Source organism: Rhinichthys klamathensis, unplaced genomic scaffold (assembly GCF_029890125.1).
Source record: "Rhinichthys klamathensis goyatoka isolate OS25496 unplaced genomic scaffold, OSU_Roscu_1.1 h1tg000176l_1, whole genome shotgun sequence".
Classification (NCBI taxonomy): domain Eukaryota; kingdom Metazoa; phylum Chordata; class Actinopteri; order Cypriniformes; family Leuciscidae; genus Rhinichthys; species Rhinichthys klamathensis.
Window position 1 is genome coordinate 3,877,501 of NW_026606705.1, and position 15,857 is coordinate 3,893,357.

Below are 15,857 nucleotides of genomic sequence, written 5' to 3' on the forward strand. Positions count from 1 at the left end.
GCCGTCTGAGAGGCAGATAGTGATGAGGCTAGGTGGAATCAGGTTAACAGGAGATGACGTTTGCTCACTGGAGACCCTCGACCAAAAACACAGGAACCAGGTTGCTCTGCCGAAACCCGGGATCGAACCAGGGACCTTTAGATCTTCAGTCTAACGCTCTCCCAACTGAGCTATTTCGGCCAGGTCTACTGGCAAATGGTTTGTCCAGCAGGGATTTCTGGGAGACCGCCCGTCACTTTCGAGGTGAGCAGAGCTGAGGGTCCCAGAGAGCAAAAGTGTGGCCAGTACGGGGATCGAACCCACGACCTCGATTGACCTGATGCCTGATAGGTTACAAGTTACTGGTGCCCTCCTTATGAGAACAAAATCCACATTCGATCAAAGTCGGAATTTATTGCAGATGCTCGATGGTGTTTTAAAAGGAGTTTTGAGCAGGACCTCTCTGGAACACAGGCCTCCACCACCCGGAACAAAACATGAACATTCCATGCACGCGCCACAGCAAACTTGAGCTGATGTAAACTCTCACATAACACCCGCTGTCTTCTTTGCACACGAGGCAACTGAGCAATCATACCCCTAGACCAACGAGCCAACACACACACATCCTTCCTGCTGCTGCCTGGCCGCAAACATTTCCGTTTGCAAGGCTTAAAGCACAAAGGTTTAATTAAATGTACAACTAAACGGTAGCCAGTGCAAAGTTGCCGACACAGAGGAAATACGGTCTCTTTGCTTTGTGGGCATTGGAAACCACGCTGCAGCACTTTCACACATGCTGTGGGATGGACACCTTCTCACCACATCGTCGAGGGGAATTAGCTCAAATGGTAGAGCGCTCGCTTAGCATGCGAGAGGTAGCGGGATCGATGCCCGCATTCTCCACGCGGTGTACTGTCCTTTTACGCTCACTTCAAAGGGATGTTCAGTTTCACCGCCACATCAGCAGTTGCGCATCAGCTCTGTTTTTTCCCGCCCTTCCCCAAAACAAGTTAAAAAGTTTCCACCGAGATTTGAACTTGGATCGCTGGATTCAAAGCCCAGAGTGCTAACCATTGCACCATGGAACCACCACATGCTGGTCTCTGGTCGTCTGAGAGGCAGATAGCGATGAGGCTAGGTGGAATCAGAAAAGTTTTTTTCGGACGAGGTCCTGCGCACATTCCTGGCAAAAGCAGGTCCCACCGAGATTTGAACTCGGATCGCTGGATTCAGAGTCCAGAGTGCTAACCATTACACCATGGAACCTTGGCGTGGGTAGCCTTTTCCCACCGAGCAGCAGAGGTGTTTAGTCATTCAGCCCAGAAGCGCGACAGCAAAGAGCACGTGAAGCCTTTTCTTTTTAAGCCCATGTTTCCCCGATCTCGACTGGCTTTTAGAGTGCCAGTTTCACCGCCACATCAGCAGTTGCGCATCAGCTCTGTTTTTTCCCGCCCTTCCGCAAAACAAGCTAAAAAGGTTCCACCGAGATTTGAACTCGGATCGCTGGACTCAAAACCAAGAGTGCTAACCATTACACCATGGAACCACCACACGCTGGTCTCTGGCCGTCTGAGAGGCAGATAGCGATGAGGCTAGGTGGAATCAGGTTAACAGGAGATGACGTTTGCTCACTGGAGACCCTCGACCAAAAACACAGGAACCAGGTTGCTCTGCCGAAACCCGGGATCGAACCAGGGACCTTTAGATCTTCAGTCTAACGCTCTCCCAACTGAGCTATTTCGGCCAGGTCTACTGGCAAATGGTTTGTCCAGCAGGGATTTCTGGGAGACCGCCCGTCACTTTCGAGGTGAGCAGAGCTGAGGGTCCCAGAGAGCAAAAGTGTGGCCAGTACGGGGATCGAACCCACGACCTTGGCGTTATTAGCACCACGCTCTAACCAACTGAGCTAACCGGCCCCGCTCTGACTCCTTTTATCCCCAATTTCCCAGGAATATCCTAGTTGCCCTAGTCAGCTTGAAGAGATTAAAAGCAAAGCCTGAGAACGGGCTCGTCCGGGATTTGAACCCGGGACCTCTCGCACCCTAAGCGAGAATCATACCCCTAGACCAACGAGCCAACACACACATGTCCTTCCTGCTGCTGCCTGGCCGAAAACATTTCCGTTTCCCAGGCTTAAAGCACAAAGGTTTAATTAAATGTACAACTAAACGGTAGCCAGTGCAAAGTTGCCGACACAGAGGAAATACGGTCTCTTTGCTTTGTGAGAACTTGACCTACAAAAAACGCTAGTACATATGGGCGTATGCCAAATCGATTGACCTGATGCCTGATAGGTTACAAGTTACTGGTGCCCTCCTTATGAGAACAAAATCCACATTCGATCAAAGTCGGAAGCTATTGCAGATGCTCGATGGTGTTTTAAAAGGAGTTTTGAGCAGGACCTCTCTGGAACACAGGCCTCCACCACCCGGAACAAAACATGAACATTCCATGCACGCGCCACAGCAAACTTGAGCTGATGTAAACTCTCACATAACACCCGCTGTCTTCTTTGCACACGAGGCAACTGAGCAATCATACCCCTAGACCAACGAGCCAACACACACACATCCTTCCTGCTGCTGCCTGGCCGCAAACATTTCCGTTTGCAAGGCTTAAAGCACAAAGGTTTAATTAAATGTACAACTAAACGGTAGCCAGTGCAAAGTTGCCGACACAGAGGAAATACGGTCTCTTTGCTTTGTGGGCATTGGAAACCACGCTGCAGCACTTTCACACATGCTGTGGGATGGACACCTTCTCACCACATCGTCGAGGGGAATTAGCTCAAATGGTAGAGCGCTCGCTTAGCATGCGAGAGCTAGCGGGATCGATGCCTGCATTCTCCACGCGGTGTACTGCCCTTTTACGCTCACTTCAAAGGGATGTTCAGTTTCACCGCCACATCAGCAGTTGCGCATCAGCTCTGTTTTTTCCCGCCCTTCCGCAAAACAAGTTAAAAAGTTTCCACCGAGATTTGAACTTGGATCGCTGGATTCAAAGCCCAGAGTGCTAACCATTGCACCATGGAACCACCACACGCTGGTCTCTGGTCGTCTGAGAGGCAGATAGCGATGAGGCTAGGTGGAATCAGAAAAGTTTTTTTCGGACGAGGTCCTGCGCACATTCCTGGCAAAAGCAGGTCCCACCGAGATTTGAACTCGAATCGCTGGATTCAGAGTCCAGAGTGCTAACCATTACACCATGGAACCTTGGCGTGGGTAGCCTTTTCCCACCGAGCAGCAGAGGTGTTTAGTCATTCAGCCCAGAAGCGCGACAGCAAAGAGCACGTGAAGCCTTTTCTTTTTAAGCCCATGTTTCCCCGATCTCGACTGGCTTTTAGAGTGCCAGTTTCACCGCCACATCAGCAGTTGCGCATCAGCTCTGTTTTTTCCCGCCCTTCCGCAAAACAAGCTAAAAAGGTTCCACCGAGATTTGAACTCGGATCGCTGGATTCAAAGCCCAGAGTGCTAACCATTACACCATGGAACCACCACACGCTGGTCTCTGGCCGTCTGAGAGGCAGATAGTGATGAGGCTAGGTGGAATCAGGTTAACAGGAGATGACGTTTGCTCACTGGAGACCCTCGACCAAAAACACAGGAACCAGGTTGCTCTGCCGAAACCCGGGATCGAACCAGGGACCTTTAGATCTTCAGTCTAACGCTCTCCCAACTGAGCTATTTCGGCCAGGTCTACTGGCAAATGGTTTGTCCAGCAGGGATTTCTGGGAGACCGCCCGTCACTTTCGAGGTGAGCAGAGCTGAGGGTCCCAGAGAGCAAAAGTGTGGCCAGTACGAGGATCGAACCCACGACCTTGGCGTTATTAGCACCACGCTCTAACCAACTGAGCTAACCGGCCCCGATCTGACTCCTTTTATCCCCAATTTCCCAGGAATATCCTAGTTGCCCTAGTCAGCTTGAAGAGATTAAAAGCAAAGCCTGAGAACGGGCTCGTCCGGGATTTGAACCCGGGACCTCTCGCACCCTAAGCGAGAATCATACCCCTAGACCAACGAGCCAACACACACATGTCCTTCCTGCTGCTGCCTGGCCGAAAACATTTCCGTTTTCCAGGCTTAAAGCACAAAGGTTTAATTAAATGTACAACTAAACGGTAGCCAGTGCAAAGTTGCCGACACAGAAGAAATACGGTCTCTTTGCTTTGTGAGAACTTGACCTACAAAAAACGCTAGTACATATGGGCGTATGCCAAATCGATTGACCTGATGCCTGATAGGTTACAAGTTACTGGTGCCCTCCTTATGAGAACAAAATCCACATTCGATCAAAGTCGGAAGCTATTGCAGATGCTCGATGGTGTTTTAAAAGGAGTTTTGAGCAGGACCACTCTGGAACACAGGCCTCCACCACCCGGAACAAAACATGAACATTCCATGCACGCGCCACAGCAAACTTGCGCTGATGTAAACTCTCACATAACACCCGCTGTCTTCTTTGCACACGAGGCAACTGAGCAATCATACCCCTAGACCAACGAGCCAACACACACACATCCTTCCTGCTGCTGCCTGGCCGCAAACATTTCCGTTTGCAAGGCTTAAAGCACAAAGGTTTAATTAAATGTACAACTAAACGGTAGCCAGTGCAAAGTTGCCGACACAGAGGAAATACGGTCTCTTTGCTTTTTGGGCATTGGAAACCACGCTGCAGCACTTTCACACATGCTGTGGGATGGACACCTTCTCACCACATCGTCGAGGGGAATTAGCTCAAATGGTAGAGCGCTCGCTTAGCATGCGAGAGGTAGCGGGATCGATGCCCGCATTCTCCACGCGGTGTACTGCCCTTTTACGCTCACTTCAAAGGGATGTTCAGTTTCACCGCCACATCAGCAGTTGCGCATCAGCTCTGTTTTTTCCCGCCCTTCCCCAAAACAAGTTAAAAAGTTTCCACCGAGATTTGAACTTGGATCGCTGGATTCAAAGCCCAGAGTGCTAACCATTGCACCATGGAACCACCACATGCTGGTCTCTGGTCGTCTGAGAGGCAGATAGCGATGAGGCTAGGTGGAATCAGAAAAGTTTTTTTCGGACGAGGTCCTGCGCACATTCCTGGCAAAAGCAGGTCCCACCGAGATTTGAACTCGGATCGCTGGATTCAGAGTCCAGAGTGCTAACCATTACACCATGGAACCTTGGCGTGGGTAGCCTTTTCCCACCGAGCAGCAGAGGTGTTTAGTCATTCAGCCCAGAAGCGCGACAGCAAAGAGCACGTGAAGCCTTTTCTTTTTAAGCCCATGTTTCCCCGATCTCGACTGGCTTTTAGAGTGCCAGTTTCACCGCCACATCAGCAGTTGCGCATCAGCTCTGTTTTTTCCCGCCCTTCCGCAAAACAAGCTAAAAAGGTTCCACCGAGATTTGAACTCGGATCGCTGGACTCAAAGCCCAGAGTGCTAACCATTACACCATGGAACCACCACATGCTGGTCTCTGGCCGTCTGAGAGGCAGATAGCGATGAGGCTAGGTGGAATCAGGTTAACAGGAGATGACGTTTGCTCACTGGAGACCCTCGACCAAAAACACAGAAACCAGGTTGCTCTGCCGAAACCCGGGATCGAACCAGGGACCTTTAGATCTTCAGTCTAACGCTCTCCCAACTGAGCTATTTCGGCCAGGTCTACTGGCAAATGGTTTGTCCAGCAGGGATTTCTGGGAGACCGCCCGTCACTTTCGAGGTGAGCAGAGCTGAGGGTCCCAGAGAGCAAAAGTGTGGCCAGTACGGGGATCGAACCCACGACCTTGGCGTTATTAGCACCACGCTCTAACCAACTGAGCTAACCGGCCCCGCTCTGACTCCTTTTATCCCCAATTTCCCAGGAATATCCTAGTTGCCCTAGTCAGCTTGAAGAGATTAAAAGCAAAGCCTGAGAACGGGCTCGTCCGGGATTTGAACCCGGGACCTCTCGCACCCTAAGCGAGAATCATACCCCTAGACCAACGAGCCAACACACACATGTCCTTCCTGCTGCTGCCTGGCCGAAAACATTTCCGTTTCCCAGGCTTAAAGCACAAAGGTTTAATTAAATGTACAACTAAACGGTAGCCAGTGCAAAGTTGCCGACACAGAGGAAATACGGTCTCTTTGCTTTGTGAGAACTTGACCTACAAAAAACGCTAGTACATATGGGCGTATGCCAAATCGATTGACCTGATGCCTGATAGGTTACAAGTTACTGGTGCCCTCCTTATGAGAACAAAATCCACATTCGATCAAAGTCGGAAGCTATTGCAGATGCTCGATGGTGTTTTAAAAGGAGTTTTGAGCAGGACCTCTCTGGAACACAGGCCTCCACCACCCGGAACAAAACATGAACATTCCATGCACGCGCCACAGCAAACTTGAGCTGATGTAAACTCTCACATAACACCCGCTGTCTTCTTTGCACACGAGGCAACTGAGCAATCATACCCCTAGACCAACGAGCCAACACACACACATCCTTCCTGCTGCTGCCTGGCCGCAAACATTTCCGTTTGCAAGGCTTAAAGCACAAAGGTTTAATTAAATGTACAACTAAACGGTAGCCAGTGCAAAGTTGCCGACACAGAGGAAATACGGTCTCTTTGCTTTGTGGGCATTGGAAACCACGCTGCAGCACTTTCACACATGCTGTGGGATGGACACCTTCTCACCACATCGTCGAGGGGAATTAGCTCAAATGGTAGAGCGCTCGCTGCGCAAAAGCAGGGGTCCAATCTTTGCGCCCCGCACGCAAGCGAAAAGGACGCAGAAAACGCGAAAAAACGCACAAATTTGCCCTGCAACAATATTCGGGCTATATTCCTGTACGTTATGGAAGAGTTTTAGTTACATGTGAAACAAGTCACACTCCGCGGGCTGGGCTCGAACCCCTGTTCTGCACGACTAGTGTGTGATCAACTGCGCATGCGCCTTCATTTGGTTATCAATGTGACATATCATTATATTGATTGATATTAATTGTGTATATTATTTAAAAAAAAAAACATATTACATGTTTATGGTTTAATAAAACTAATACAAATGTTTATTCAAATATGTGTTTTTTTTGTGTGTGGGATTGATTGATGTGATTTATCTGATTTATTTTAGGACACTTCAAATGTTTTATACACACAAATGCACACAAATATCGAAATGTAATTTTTTTTATTAAAATGAATACACACAAATATTGAAATAAGTACACACACACGCATAAATATATGGACATACACACAATATATGTGTTATTTACAATGTATACTCTATGAAAGAGTGGGTGGGCCCATGTACAGTTTGCACATTCCAGTCCCAAGGCAATTAAAAGCAGCACAATGAATAATAGTGTGAACAGTATTTATTTACTAAAACTACAAGACATTAATGAACAAAAATAAACAACTAACAATGTAGAAATAGAATAGAACATTCTGTAATATAAATAAAACAAACAAGACATTACAGAAAGATTGAGAGAGAAAAAAGAACATAACTGTAATTACACATAGATATTTATTTACAGGTATTTACAAACAATCTTTTTTCTGTGTTGAAAGATTTTTTATTATGGAGGTGGCTGTCCAGGTTTTTTCTGCTGGCGCTGTTCTACCAGCCACTCCTCTAAAGATTTGCCACCAGAGACACTGGGGCAAAACGTGGCACTGCCGAAGCGGCTGTGGCCGAACTCCTTGGTTTTGGGCTTGCCACACTTAGAGCATTTGTTATATGCCACTTCACGGACATATTTCCTTTTGTGGGCTCCACTGGCCTCCTCTTCTGCCCTGCGTCGTCTGTTCCTCTGAGTGAAGCGGGACACAGACACCGGGGCAGTGGGAGCAGGAGCCTCTCGCACGTCAGGAAACACTGGAGTTGGAGCCAGGAGAGGAGCAGCTGAAGCGCCACCTGCACCAGCTGCCAGCAGCGTGGGCGCAGTGTTCAATAAAATGAACTGGGGTAGTGGCACAGGAACTGGGGGAGGAGTAGGAGCTGCTGGGGTAATTGGCCTCACAATTGCAGCACTGGCAGGTCGTCTGCCCGGCCGTAGCTTAGGAGCCTGTCCCGCTCTGTTAGGAGGAAGGACAAACTCGTGCCGGGCCCCTGATGTGGAGGGAGCCTCATCCAGCTTTTCCCGCGGAGCAGGAAGCTGTGAGCTGGCCACAGCGATGCGGTCTTCTGCAGCAAGGCCCTGGGTAAGGACAGTCACTTCCTGGGTGTTCTCCCTTCGATTAAACCTGCAATCAAAAAATGTATTCATAATAAATAACTGCTATCCCTTTCTTTCAAATGTCAATGTAAAACCATGCTTACCACTGAGTGAGAGTCCTCTGATTCAGCATAAACAGCTGAAGTGACGTGGCCTCCATCAGAGTTTGGCAGTTCAGCACCAGGTCTCGGATGTGGTGGTAATCCGTGAGCACCTTAGTCCAACGAGGAAGACGGACTCCATCCTTCTTAGTTGGGGACTTGTGAAGTGCACACAGTTTGATACACATGGCCTCAACTAAGCGACTGGTGCTGGGCCACTGAGCTGGCCCCCCAGGATGACCAATCAGGCACCTCTTCACACTGTCCACACCCGGTGTCACTCCTGTGTTTTTTGGAGCCTTGAAGCGTCCGTGGGTCAGTTTGGGCTGGTGTCTGGGCTGATAGTGGATCTTCCTCTTGTCCCCATCAGGAAGAGTAGTCCACAGACGGATGACCTCTGTGACCTGCTGCTCGTCCAGGTAGAGTGCCTGACGGAGGGACACCAGGTACTCAGCCAGATCCTGCACCTTATCCCAGCCTGCAACGCCATCGGGTCCAAGAACAGGAGCCTGCAGGAAAGTATTACAATAACAATACACAGCATGTTAAATGTCAGAGTGTAAAAGCAAATAGAAACTAATAATGAGAAGCTTACTTACAGGAGCCTGGTCTGCAACACTGGACCCAGTTGATGTTGCAGGAGCAGAGGCAGCACTTGGCTGGACAGAAGGCTGTGGAGGAGACTGCAGAGGAGGCTGAGCAGGGCGCAGAGGAGGAGACTGCAGAGGAGGCTGAGCAGGGTGCAGAGGAGGAGACTGCAGAGGAGGCTGGGCAGGGCGCTGCAGTCCTGTGGGTGGCTGTAGTGAGGATGGTCCTGGTGCAGAGGGACAGGGGTTGAAGGCCTGGGGGCCGCTGCTGTGGACTGGGACAGGCTCAATGGGGTCATAGAGGACTGGCACTGTGAGGTCCTCAGGTTCCTCCTCAACAAAGCCTTCGTCCTGCACCACCTCATCAGTCATCTGCTCCACCAGCCGATCCTCCTCTTCTGGGTTATCCATAACAGTCAGGGATTTCCCAGACTGACTGTACAGATACTCCATACCCAGCAGCTCCCCTGCAAAAGAACACACATACAAAGCACATTCACATTATTATAGCTATAGTGGCTATTTGTCCATAACAAACTGAAACAAAAAAAACAATCAAACTTTTCAAACTTTGATCGTTTGTAGGCTTGACGCAGTTTAACAGATCAAAAAATTAAAATAATAAACAAGAAGATAATAAGCATAAATGCAAAATAAAGCAAATTCACTTTAGCAAAAGAAAACAAAGAAATAAGGCTATTTCTGTCGTACAAACAGTCAAATTAAGCCTAAATTAAACAAAGTACAAATAACTCCAACAATAGTTGAATTATTTAAAATACAATATAAAAAATTTACACTCATACACCTGTATAATGTATAATCTTTTGTTTGAGTTAACATGAATAATTCTCACCTGTGTAAGCCCCTGGAGGCTGGTAGCGATCATCCAGGGACATCTTCAGCACTTTGCGGCTGAGCCGGTCCATTGCCTCCCTCTCAACGCTACTGTAGGTCCTCAGGTCAGTCTTTCCCCTCACTGCTTCATCCATCCGGTCCTGGTTCCAGCGCATCAGGCCTTCCAGGAGATAGGCCTGGAAATGCGCATCACTGGCACTGGTCCCTACAGGTCAAATAAAGTCAAATATATGTTATCTATGTATTCAGTACGGCAGAATAGGTTATAAAAGTTTAAAGTTTTTTGCAGGTTATAAAAGTTATAACCTACCTGGGATGAAGCGATTTAAATGGAGGTGGAAAGACTCCAAGGAGGTGGAGCCACGAGCACAGCGATAGCAGCTGAGCTCCACACCACCCTTCTTCAGTGTGTCTGTCTTCTGGTACAGAGGGAAGCCCTCTGGGTCCTGAATACAGGCGATGTGCCTCTGCTGGTCTATCCAGACCTGTTGGATTCGCTCGTGGTCCAGCAGTGGTACACCCAGAGTGTCCCTCCCCTTCTCACTGTCCATCTCATCAATGAGCGCCTTGATCCTCCAGGTGGTCTCCTCCACTCCTCTGGTCCGCTTGCGACAGTGCAGTGCCAACTCCTTCCTGGTGATCAGCTTATCCAGAGCCTTCTCTGAGACTGGACCAGCTCCTCTGGCCTGTAACTCCCCCTGTTTGGCCAACCGTAGAGCAGCGACATCATCTGGATCCAGCTCAAAGATGCACCTGGAAAGCCGAGCCATGAAGGTGCCGTAAAGCTGATGAGCCTCCGTGATGACACCTGCTGCAAAGCGCCGCATGAAGTGCCAAATATCTAGGCGCACTTGGAGCTCATCCCACTCTATGAACATGGCTCTGACCTGCGACTGTCTGTGTGCGTGTGGGCTGCAGCAGTCTCTGTCCACATACATGACGGCGGGTGGTGCCACTCCCGCCTCCCTGTACCTCTTCATGAGACCCACCGCCATGGGCCACAATCCATGCCCCTCTGCCGCTGTGAGGACTGACACCAACACCTGGCCGTGCTCATTGCCTACATTAGTGCACCAACCAGCAGTGTTGGCAGCAGCGCCGGCCAGTTTTTTGGTGACCTATGTAAAAAAAAAAAACAGTAGAATAAACAAATTTCAGAAAAATTTAAGATAATAACAATTATTATTACTCAAACTTGACTTTTTATACCTTTTTGGTGGAGTCCATCTTGAGGACAGAGCCAAAGACTGAGGTTATTTTGGCCTTGACCTCAGGTAGCCGCGAGAGGACGTCCCTGGCATACACAGACAACAGCCACTTGGGTTTGGGGATGGGTGGGAGGGGCGGGGGCGCAGAAAAGAGTGGAGGCTCAACGATGGAGGAGTCTGTGAAGGGCTCACAGACAGTGAGGTACTCCAGCGTCCGCTGTGACCACGCTGATGTGTGTTGCTCCTGCAGCTTTTTGTGAAGCTGTGTGACACTGTTGCCCCGGGTCCTCTCCCGCATCATTATGACTACACGGTAGTCACACGAGTACCTACAGACAGTCAAATAATTCTGTTCAGTGCCACATCTTATTATTTCAATGTTAATATCAGTAAATCAACGTATTTGATTTTATACAGTACAACAAATTACAGTGCATTGCTCTAAATATGAATGTGTTCTACCTGTATGTCAGAATGGCGGGGAATTTTCTGCGGTGTCCCATGTCGAGCTGTCCCAGGATGTCTTCAGACCAGGCTGGATACTTCTTCTTGCACCCTTTGCACTCCAGATACTCTGTGGCCATGTCATACCACCCGTCTATGTCCAGGACCTTGCGCACAGTGCGATAAAGGCCAGCAGCTGTCAGCTTGTGGTTATTGCAGGCTGGCTGGACACAGACAAGTGGAATGGACCACATCTTCAGCGGCATCCAGAGGAACAGAGGGCGGCAGAAGAAGATATCAGGAGAAGTAGGGGGCTGGGTGAAGACGGTCGGGGGCTGGGGAGGGTACCACCAGAAGTTGGGATGTGGCGTCAGCTCAGGCTTCCCTGTTTTTATGTTGGCCCTGAACAGAGTCTTCCTGATCCAGTCCTGCTGGAAAGATGGGAGTTGCTCTTTCCAGTGAACAGGAAGCTCTGCAGGCGACTGGGACACCTGGCCAGGGGTCCACAATGCTGGAGGAGCAGGATAAGGGGCAGGAGCAGGGGCAGTAGCACGAGCCGGGGCAGGAGCAGGGCCTCTCGAGCCTGCAGTGGCTGGAGCGTAAAAAAACACAACAAAATTATCTTATTGTTTTAGACTTTCACTGCATGACTTTCTCAGCTCTGCTGGACAGCTACTGCGATTACAAGGTTTACTGCAAAGCATGTATGATTAGTAGAGAGACGACATGATGATGAAAAGATGGAAGGAAGCAGTGAAAATCATCCTGTTTTTCATCCAAGCACCATTAGAAGAAATACAAGAAGAAAAAAAGATGGGATCAGCCAAGTGTGAAGCGAAGCAGACCAAACACTACAACAGCCACTTATTCCAAGGGGAGTGGGGGAAGTGTGAGATGACAAGAATGAGCTTTAGTCAGTGATTACGATAAAAAATGAAATCAAACCTTTTACATACACCTTTAAATTCTCTTTTTTCCTTTGAGGATGTTCACTCAAAGAGTGAATGTAGATTGACACCTGAGAAGTGCCATTCCTCTGTGTTGTGAAATAAAATAATATGATATGTCATTTAAAAAATACTGTTTTGTTTTATTTGTAATTGTTTGTAAAATATTGTTTAAGATTTACATACCTTGAGGAAGTTGTTCCTCAGCTTGCGAGGCTACAGTTGCCATCTCCACGTCATCTTCCTCCTCAAAAAAATCCGTAGCAGCAGAGTCTGTAAAATAACATAAAACACTAAGCACATGTCACCAACACACTTGTATGCGTTAAGTGATACTCACCACATGTAAAGAGCTGTCTCCGGGCTGCGGACTCAGACGCAGGAGGTACACGTGGTCCTGCAGCTGTTGAACACGTATTTTCGTTAGACATATATACTGCATAATATATACTGTAATGATTTTAAAGCTTGCAAATCACTTACAGGTTTTGGCTGGAGACAAAATCTTTTGTGCCAGCTGTGAAGCAGATAAATGCTTCCCCCGCGCCAACAGGGCCTTCACATTGGTCGCCAGCAGTGGCCTGTTCTGAGTGGCAGTAGGTCGAGGAGGAACAGACACAGTGGCAGTGGGCACAGCAGCAGTGAGGGCAGATGCAGCGGGCACAGTGGTGGTGGGCACGTGGGCTGGAGCCTGCCTCTTCAGCACGTATGCTTTGAAAATGGCCATATTGGTGTTAGGCCTGGCCTTTGCCTTCTTCAGGTAGGTGATGAGAGCCTGGGCCTCCTTGCTTGGGTCCTCATACACCTCCTTCATTGACCTACCCTTAAAATCCCCAAACTCCACCATCAGACATCCAGAGTCTCCTGTCCTCTGGGCCTCCTGCAGCATGGCCTGTTTTTTCTGATACACCTCCACAGCCTCGCCTACCTCCCTGATCTGCGAGGTGTATCTGAGGAACAGGTGTTTGTTGGCCGACAGCGGGTTGTCCCTCTCCTCCTCCCCCAAAATGCTGCTGACCAGATAGCAGGCATACCCCAGTGAGTTCTCCAGCAGCCACAGAAACCTCTGACCCTGGTGTTTCCCAAACTGGATCTTGCAGTGAGCCAGAACCAGGAACTGGTCTGCAGGATTCCCTCCATTCTGCCTCACAAAGGCAGTGGCCTCAGCCAGGACCTCCTCCTTACACCTGGCCCTCCCTGCCAATACGATCTCCCTCCTATTGGCCTCCTCAGTTGGCCCCATAAGGAGTCGACCCTCAGAGGTTCTTCGTAAAACCGGGTATGCATACATAATCTGAAAGGACACAGGCATAAACAGAACGTTACATAGCTGTCATATTCCAACTGAAAGTATTTTACTACAGCATTTGTTTTTTATGTAATTAATTATTATAATATTATAATAATTAATGATTATTATTATTATGAGCATAAGCATTATTGTTTTTTTATACAACTGTGAATCACTTTGAATTGCCTTGTGTACAAATTGTAAATAGTGTGATGAACTTATTAATAAGAAAATAAATAACACTTCTTGGTACAATCTTGCTGGTATCATGCCATGCTTAAATCGTTTTGTTTTGTTTAGCTTTTGTGGCAGAGATTACTAAGAAACACCAAATATAACATAAAGGCATTTATTACAATTCATAATAATATGATCATCAAACAGATCTAAAACTTAAAATGGTATATCAAATCGTTTTGGTATTTCTTTTATAACATAGTTGAGAATCATTTGTTGAAACAAAAAAAAACTTGTCTTTAAATATGTATAACATAGTATTTAAAAAGATAACATAAATATGTATACTGGTGTATAACATAGTATAGTATAACATATATGAATTAAACTTTTTTTTAAAAGGTTTTAGTAAAAATGTTCTTGTGCTCAAAATAATGTAATGAATGACACAAAAAAAACTAAATTAACAACAACAACAACAAAATGGTTTAAGGAGGATATAGCTTAATTAGCGGTCGGCTAATTATCTTGACAGTAGTGACATGTTTTTTACTGTATATCATGGTAAAGTTGCAGGTTCACATGTACAGAAGAAAACATGTGCTATTACACGCTAGCTAGCTTTATTGGCATGTTTAATTGTCTAAAAACACACACTGTTTATGAATAAATAATGATCGATTATACAGTCGTGAAGAATAGACTTACCTGTTGCAAAGATTGCAAAGATGACGATAATAATAGCGGTCGCCGATTGGTCAAAAGTAAGCCACAGGGAGCAGAGCCAGGAGAGAAACGCGATTGGTCAAAAGTAAGCCCCAGGAGAGAAACGCGATTGGTCAAAAGTAAGCCACAGGAGAGAAACGCGATTGGTCAAAAGTAAGCCACAGGAGAGAACGCGATTGGTCAAAAGTAAGCCACAGCAGAGAAACGCGATTGGCTCACGTGGGCTTACTTTGGGCTTACTTTGGCTCAATCGGTAGGAAGCAGTAGGCGCAAGCGAGAGGTAGCGGGATCGATGCCCGCATTCTCCACGTGGTGTACTGCCCTTTTACGCTCACTTCAAAGGGATGTTCAGTTTCACCGCCACATCAGCAGTTGCGCATCAGCTCTGTTTTTTCCCGCCCTTCCGCAAAACAAGTTAAAAAGTTTCCACCGAGATTTGAACTTGGATCGCTGGATTCAAAGCCCAGAGTGCTAACCATTGCACCATGGAACCACCACACGCTGGTCTCTGTTCGTCTGAGAGGCAGATAGCGATGAGGCTAGGTGGAATCAGAAAAGTTTTTTTCGGACGAGGTCCTGCGCACATTCCTGGCAAAAGCAGGTCCCACCGAGATTTGAACTCGGATCGCTGGATTCAGAGTCCAGAGTGCTAACCATTACACCATGGAACCTTGGCGTGGGTAGCCTTTTCCCACCGAGCAGCAGAGGTGTTTAGTCATTCAGCCCAGAAGCGCGACAGCAAAGAGCACGTGAAGCCTTTTCTTTTTAAGCCCATGTTTCCCCGATCTCGACTGGCTTTTAGAGTGCCAGTTTCACCGCCACATCAGCAGTTGCGCATCAGCTCTGTTTTTTCCCGCCCTTCCGCAAAACAAGCTAAAAAGGTTCCACCGAGATTTGAACTCGGATCGCTGGATTCAAAGCCCAGAGTGCTAACCATTACATCATGGAACCACCACACGCTGGTCACTGGCCGTCTGAGAGGCAGATAGCGATGAGGCTAGGTGGAATCAGGTTAACAGGAGATGACGTTTGCTCACTGGAGACCCTCGACCAAAAACACAGGAACCAGGTTGCTCTGCCGAAACCCGGGATCGAACCAGGGACCTTTAGATCTTCAGTCTAACGCTCTCCCAACTGAGCTATTTCGGCCAGGTCTACTGGCAAATGGTTTGTCCAGCAGGGATTTCTGGGAGACCGCCCGTCACTTTCGAGGTGAGCAGAGCTGAGGGTCCCAGAGAGCAAAAGTGTGGCCAGTACGGGGATCGAACCCACGACCTTCGGTCTCGCGGGTAAAGTCAGGGTTAAGCCTAGAGCCAGGCTCAGAGTGTACTTTGTTTGTTTAAGCCA

The 15,857-nt window shown here is 48.1% G+C and overlaps 2 protein-coding genes and 20 non-coding genes across 22 annotated transcripts in view; 2 read left to right on the forward strand and 20 right to left on the reverse strand.

The window, feature by feature from the left end:
* The window catches only part of LOC130092588 (uncharacterized), a 309,454-nt gene that overhangs the window by 135,462 nt on the left and 158,135 nt on the right, over positions 1–15,857 (reverse strand). The gene's annotated exons all lie outside the window — the stretch shown is intronic.
* On the reverse strand, positions 108–180 carry trnaf-gaa (transfer RNA phenylalanine (anticodon GAA)). The gene has a single exon. It is a non-coding gene; the product is annotated as a tRNA-Phe (tRNA).
* Positions 813–885, forward strand: trnaa-agc (transfer RNA alanine (anticodon AGC)). Its single transcript has one exon. It is a non-coding gene; the product is annotated as a tRNA-Ala (tRNA).
* On the reverse strand, positions 1,177–1,248 carry trnaq-cug (transfer RNA glutamine (anticodon CUG)). The gene has a single exon. It is a non-coding gene; the product is annotated as a tRNA-Gln (tRNA).
* On the reverse strand, positions 1,654–1,726 carry trnaf-gaa (transfer RNA phenylalanine (anticodon GAA)). Its single transcript has one exon. It is a non-coding gene; the product is annotated as a tRNA-Phe (tRNA).
* On the reverse strand, positions 1,825–1,898 carry trnai-aau (transfer RNA isoleucine (anticodon AAU)). Its single transcript has one exon. It is a non-coding gene; the product is annotated as a tRNA-Ile (tRNA).
* trnap-agg (transfer RNA proline (anticodon AGG)) lies at positions 1,987–2,058 on the reverse strand. The gene has a single exon. It is a non-coding gene; the product is annotated as a tRNA-Pro (tRNA).
* On the reverse strand, positions 3,123–3,194 carry trnaq-cug (transfer RNA glutamine (anticodon CUG)). Its single transcript has one exon. It is a non-coding gene; the product is annotated as a tRNA-Gln (tRNA).
* On the reverse strand, positions 3,403–3,474 carry trnaq-uug (transfer RNA glutamine (anticodon UUG)). The gene has a single exon. It is a non-coding gene; the product is annotated as a tRNA-Gln (tRNA).
* On the reverse strand, positions 3,600–3,672 carry trnaf-gaa (transfer RNA phenylalanine (anticodon GAA)). The gene has a single exon. It is a non-coding gene; the product is annotated as a tRNA-Phe (tRNA).
* On the reverse strand, positions 3,771–3,844 carry trnai-aau (transfer RNA isoleucine (anticodon AAU)). Its single transcript has one exon. It is a non-coding gene; the product is annotated as a tRNA-Ile (tRNA).
* Positions 3,933–4,004, reverse strand: trnap-agg (transfer RNA proline (anticodon AGG)). Its single transcript has one exon. It is a non-coding gene; the product is annotated as a tRNA-Pro (tRNA).
* On the forward strand, positions 4,705–4,777 carry trnaa-agc (transfer RNA alanine (anticodon AGC)). Its single transcript has one exon. It is a non-coding gene; the product is annotated as a tRNA-Ala (tRNA).
* trnaq-cug (transfer RNA glutamine (anticodon CUG)) lies at positions 5,069–5,140 on the reverse strand. Its single transcript has one exon. It is a non-coding gene; the product is annotated as a tRNA-Gln (tRNA).
* Positions 5,349–5,420, reverse strand: trnaq-uug (transfer RNA glutamine (anticodon UUG)). The gene has a single exon. It is a non-coding gene; the product is annotated as a tRNA-Gln (tRNA).
* Positions 5,546–5,618, reverse strand: trnaf-gaa (transfer RNA phenylalanine (anticodon GAA)). The gene has a single exon. It is a non-coding gene; the product is annotated as a tRNA-Phe (tRNA).
* Positions 5,717–5,790, reverse strand: trnai-aau (transfer RNA isoleucine (anticodon AAU)). Its single transcript has one exon. It is a non-coding gene; the product is annotated as a tRNA-Ile (tRNA).
* Positions 5,879–5,950, reverse strand: trnap-agg (transfer RNA proline (anticodon AGG)). Its single transcript has one exon. It is a non-coding gene; the product is annotated as a tRNA-Pro (tRNA).
* LOC130092451 (uncharacterized) lies at positions 8,269–9,328 on the reverse strand. The gene is made up of 2 exons (XM_056260307.1): positions 8,872–9,328; positions 8,269–8,781 (listed from the first exon to the last, which is right to left on the reverse strand). Exons 1-2 carry the CDS (start codon positions 9,310–9,312, stop codon positions 8,272–8,274), a joined length of 951 nt encoding a protein of 316 aa, XP_056116282.1. The 5' UTR covers positions 9,313–9,328; the 3' UTR covers positions 8,269–8,271.
* trnaq-cug (transfer RNA glutamine (anticodon CUG)) lies at positions 15,110–15,181 on the reverse strand. The gene has a single exon. It is a non-coding gene; the product is annotated as a tRNA-Gln (tRNA).
* Positions 15,390–15,461, reverse strand: trnaq-uug (transfer RNA glutamine (anticodon UUG)). The gene has a single exon. It is a non-coding gene; the product is annotated as a tRNA-Gln (tRNA).
* On the reverse strand, positions 15,587–15,659 carry trnaf-gaa (transfer RNA phenylalanine (anticodon GAA)). Its single transcript has one exon. It is a non-coding gene; the product is annotated as a tRNA-Phe (tRNA).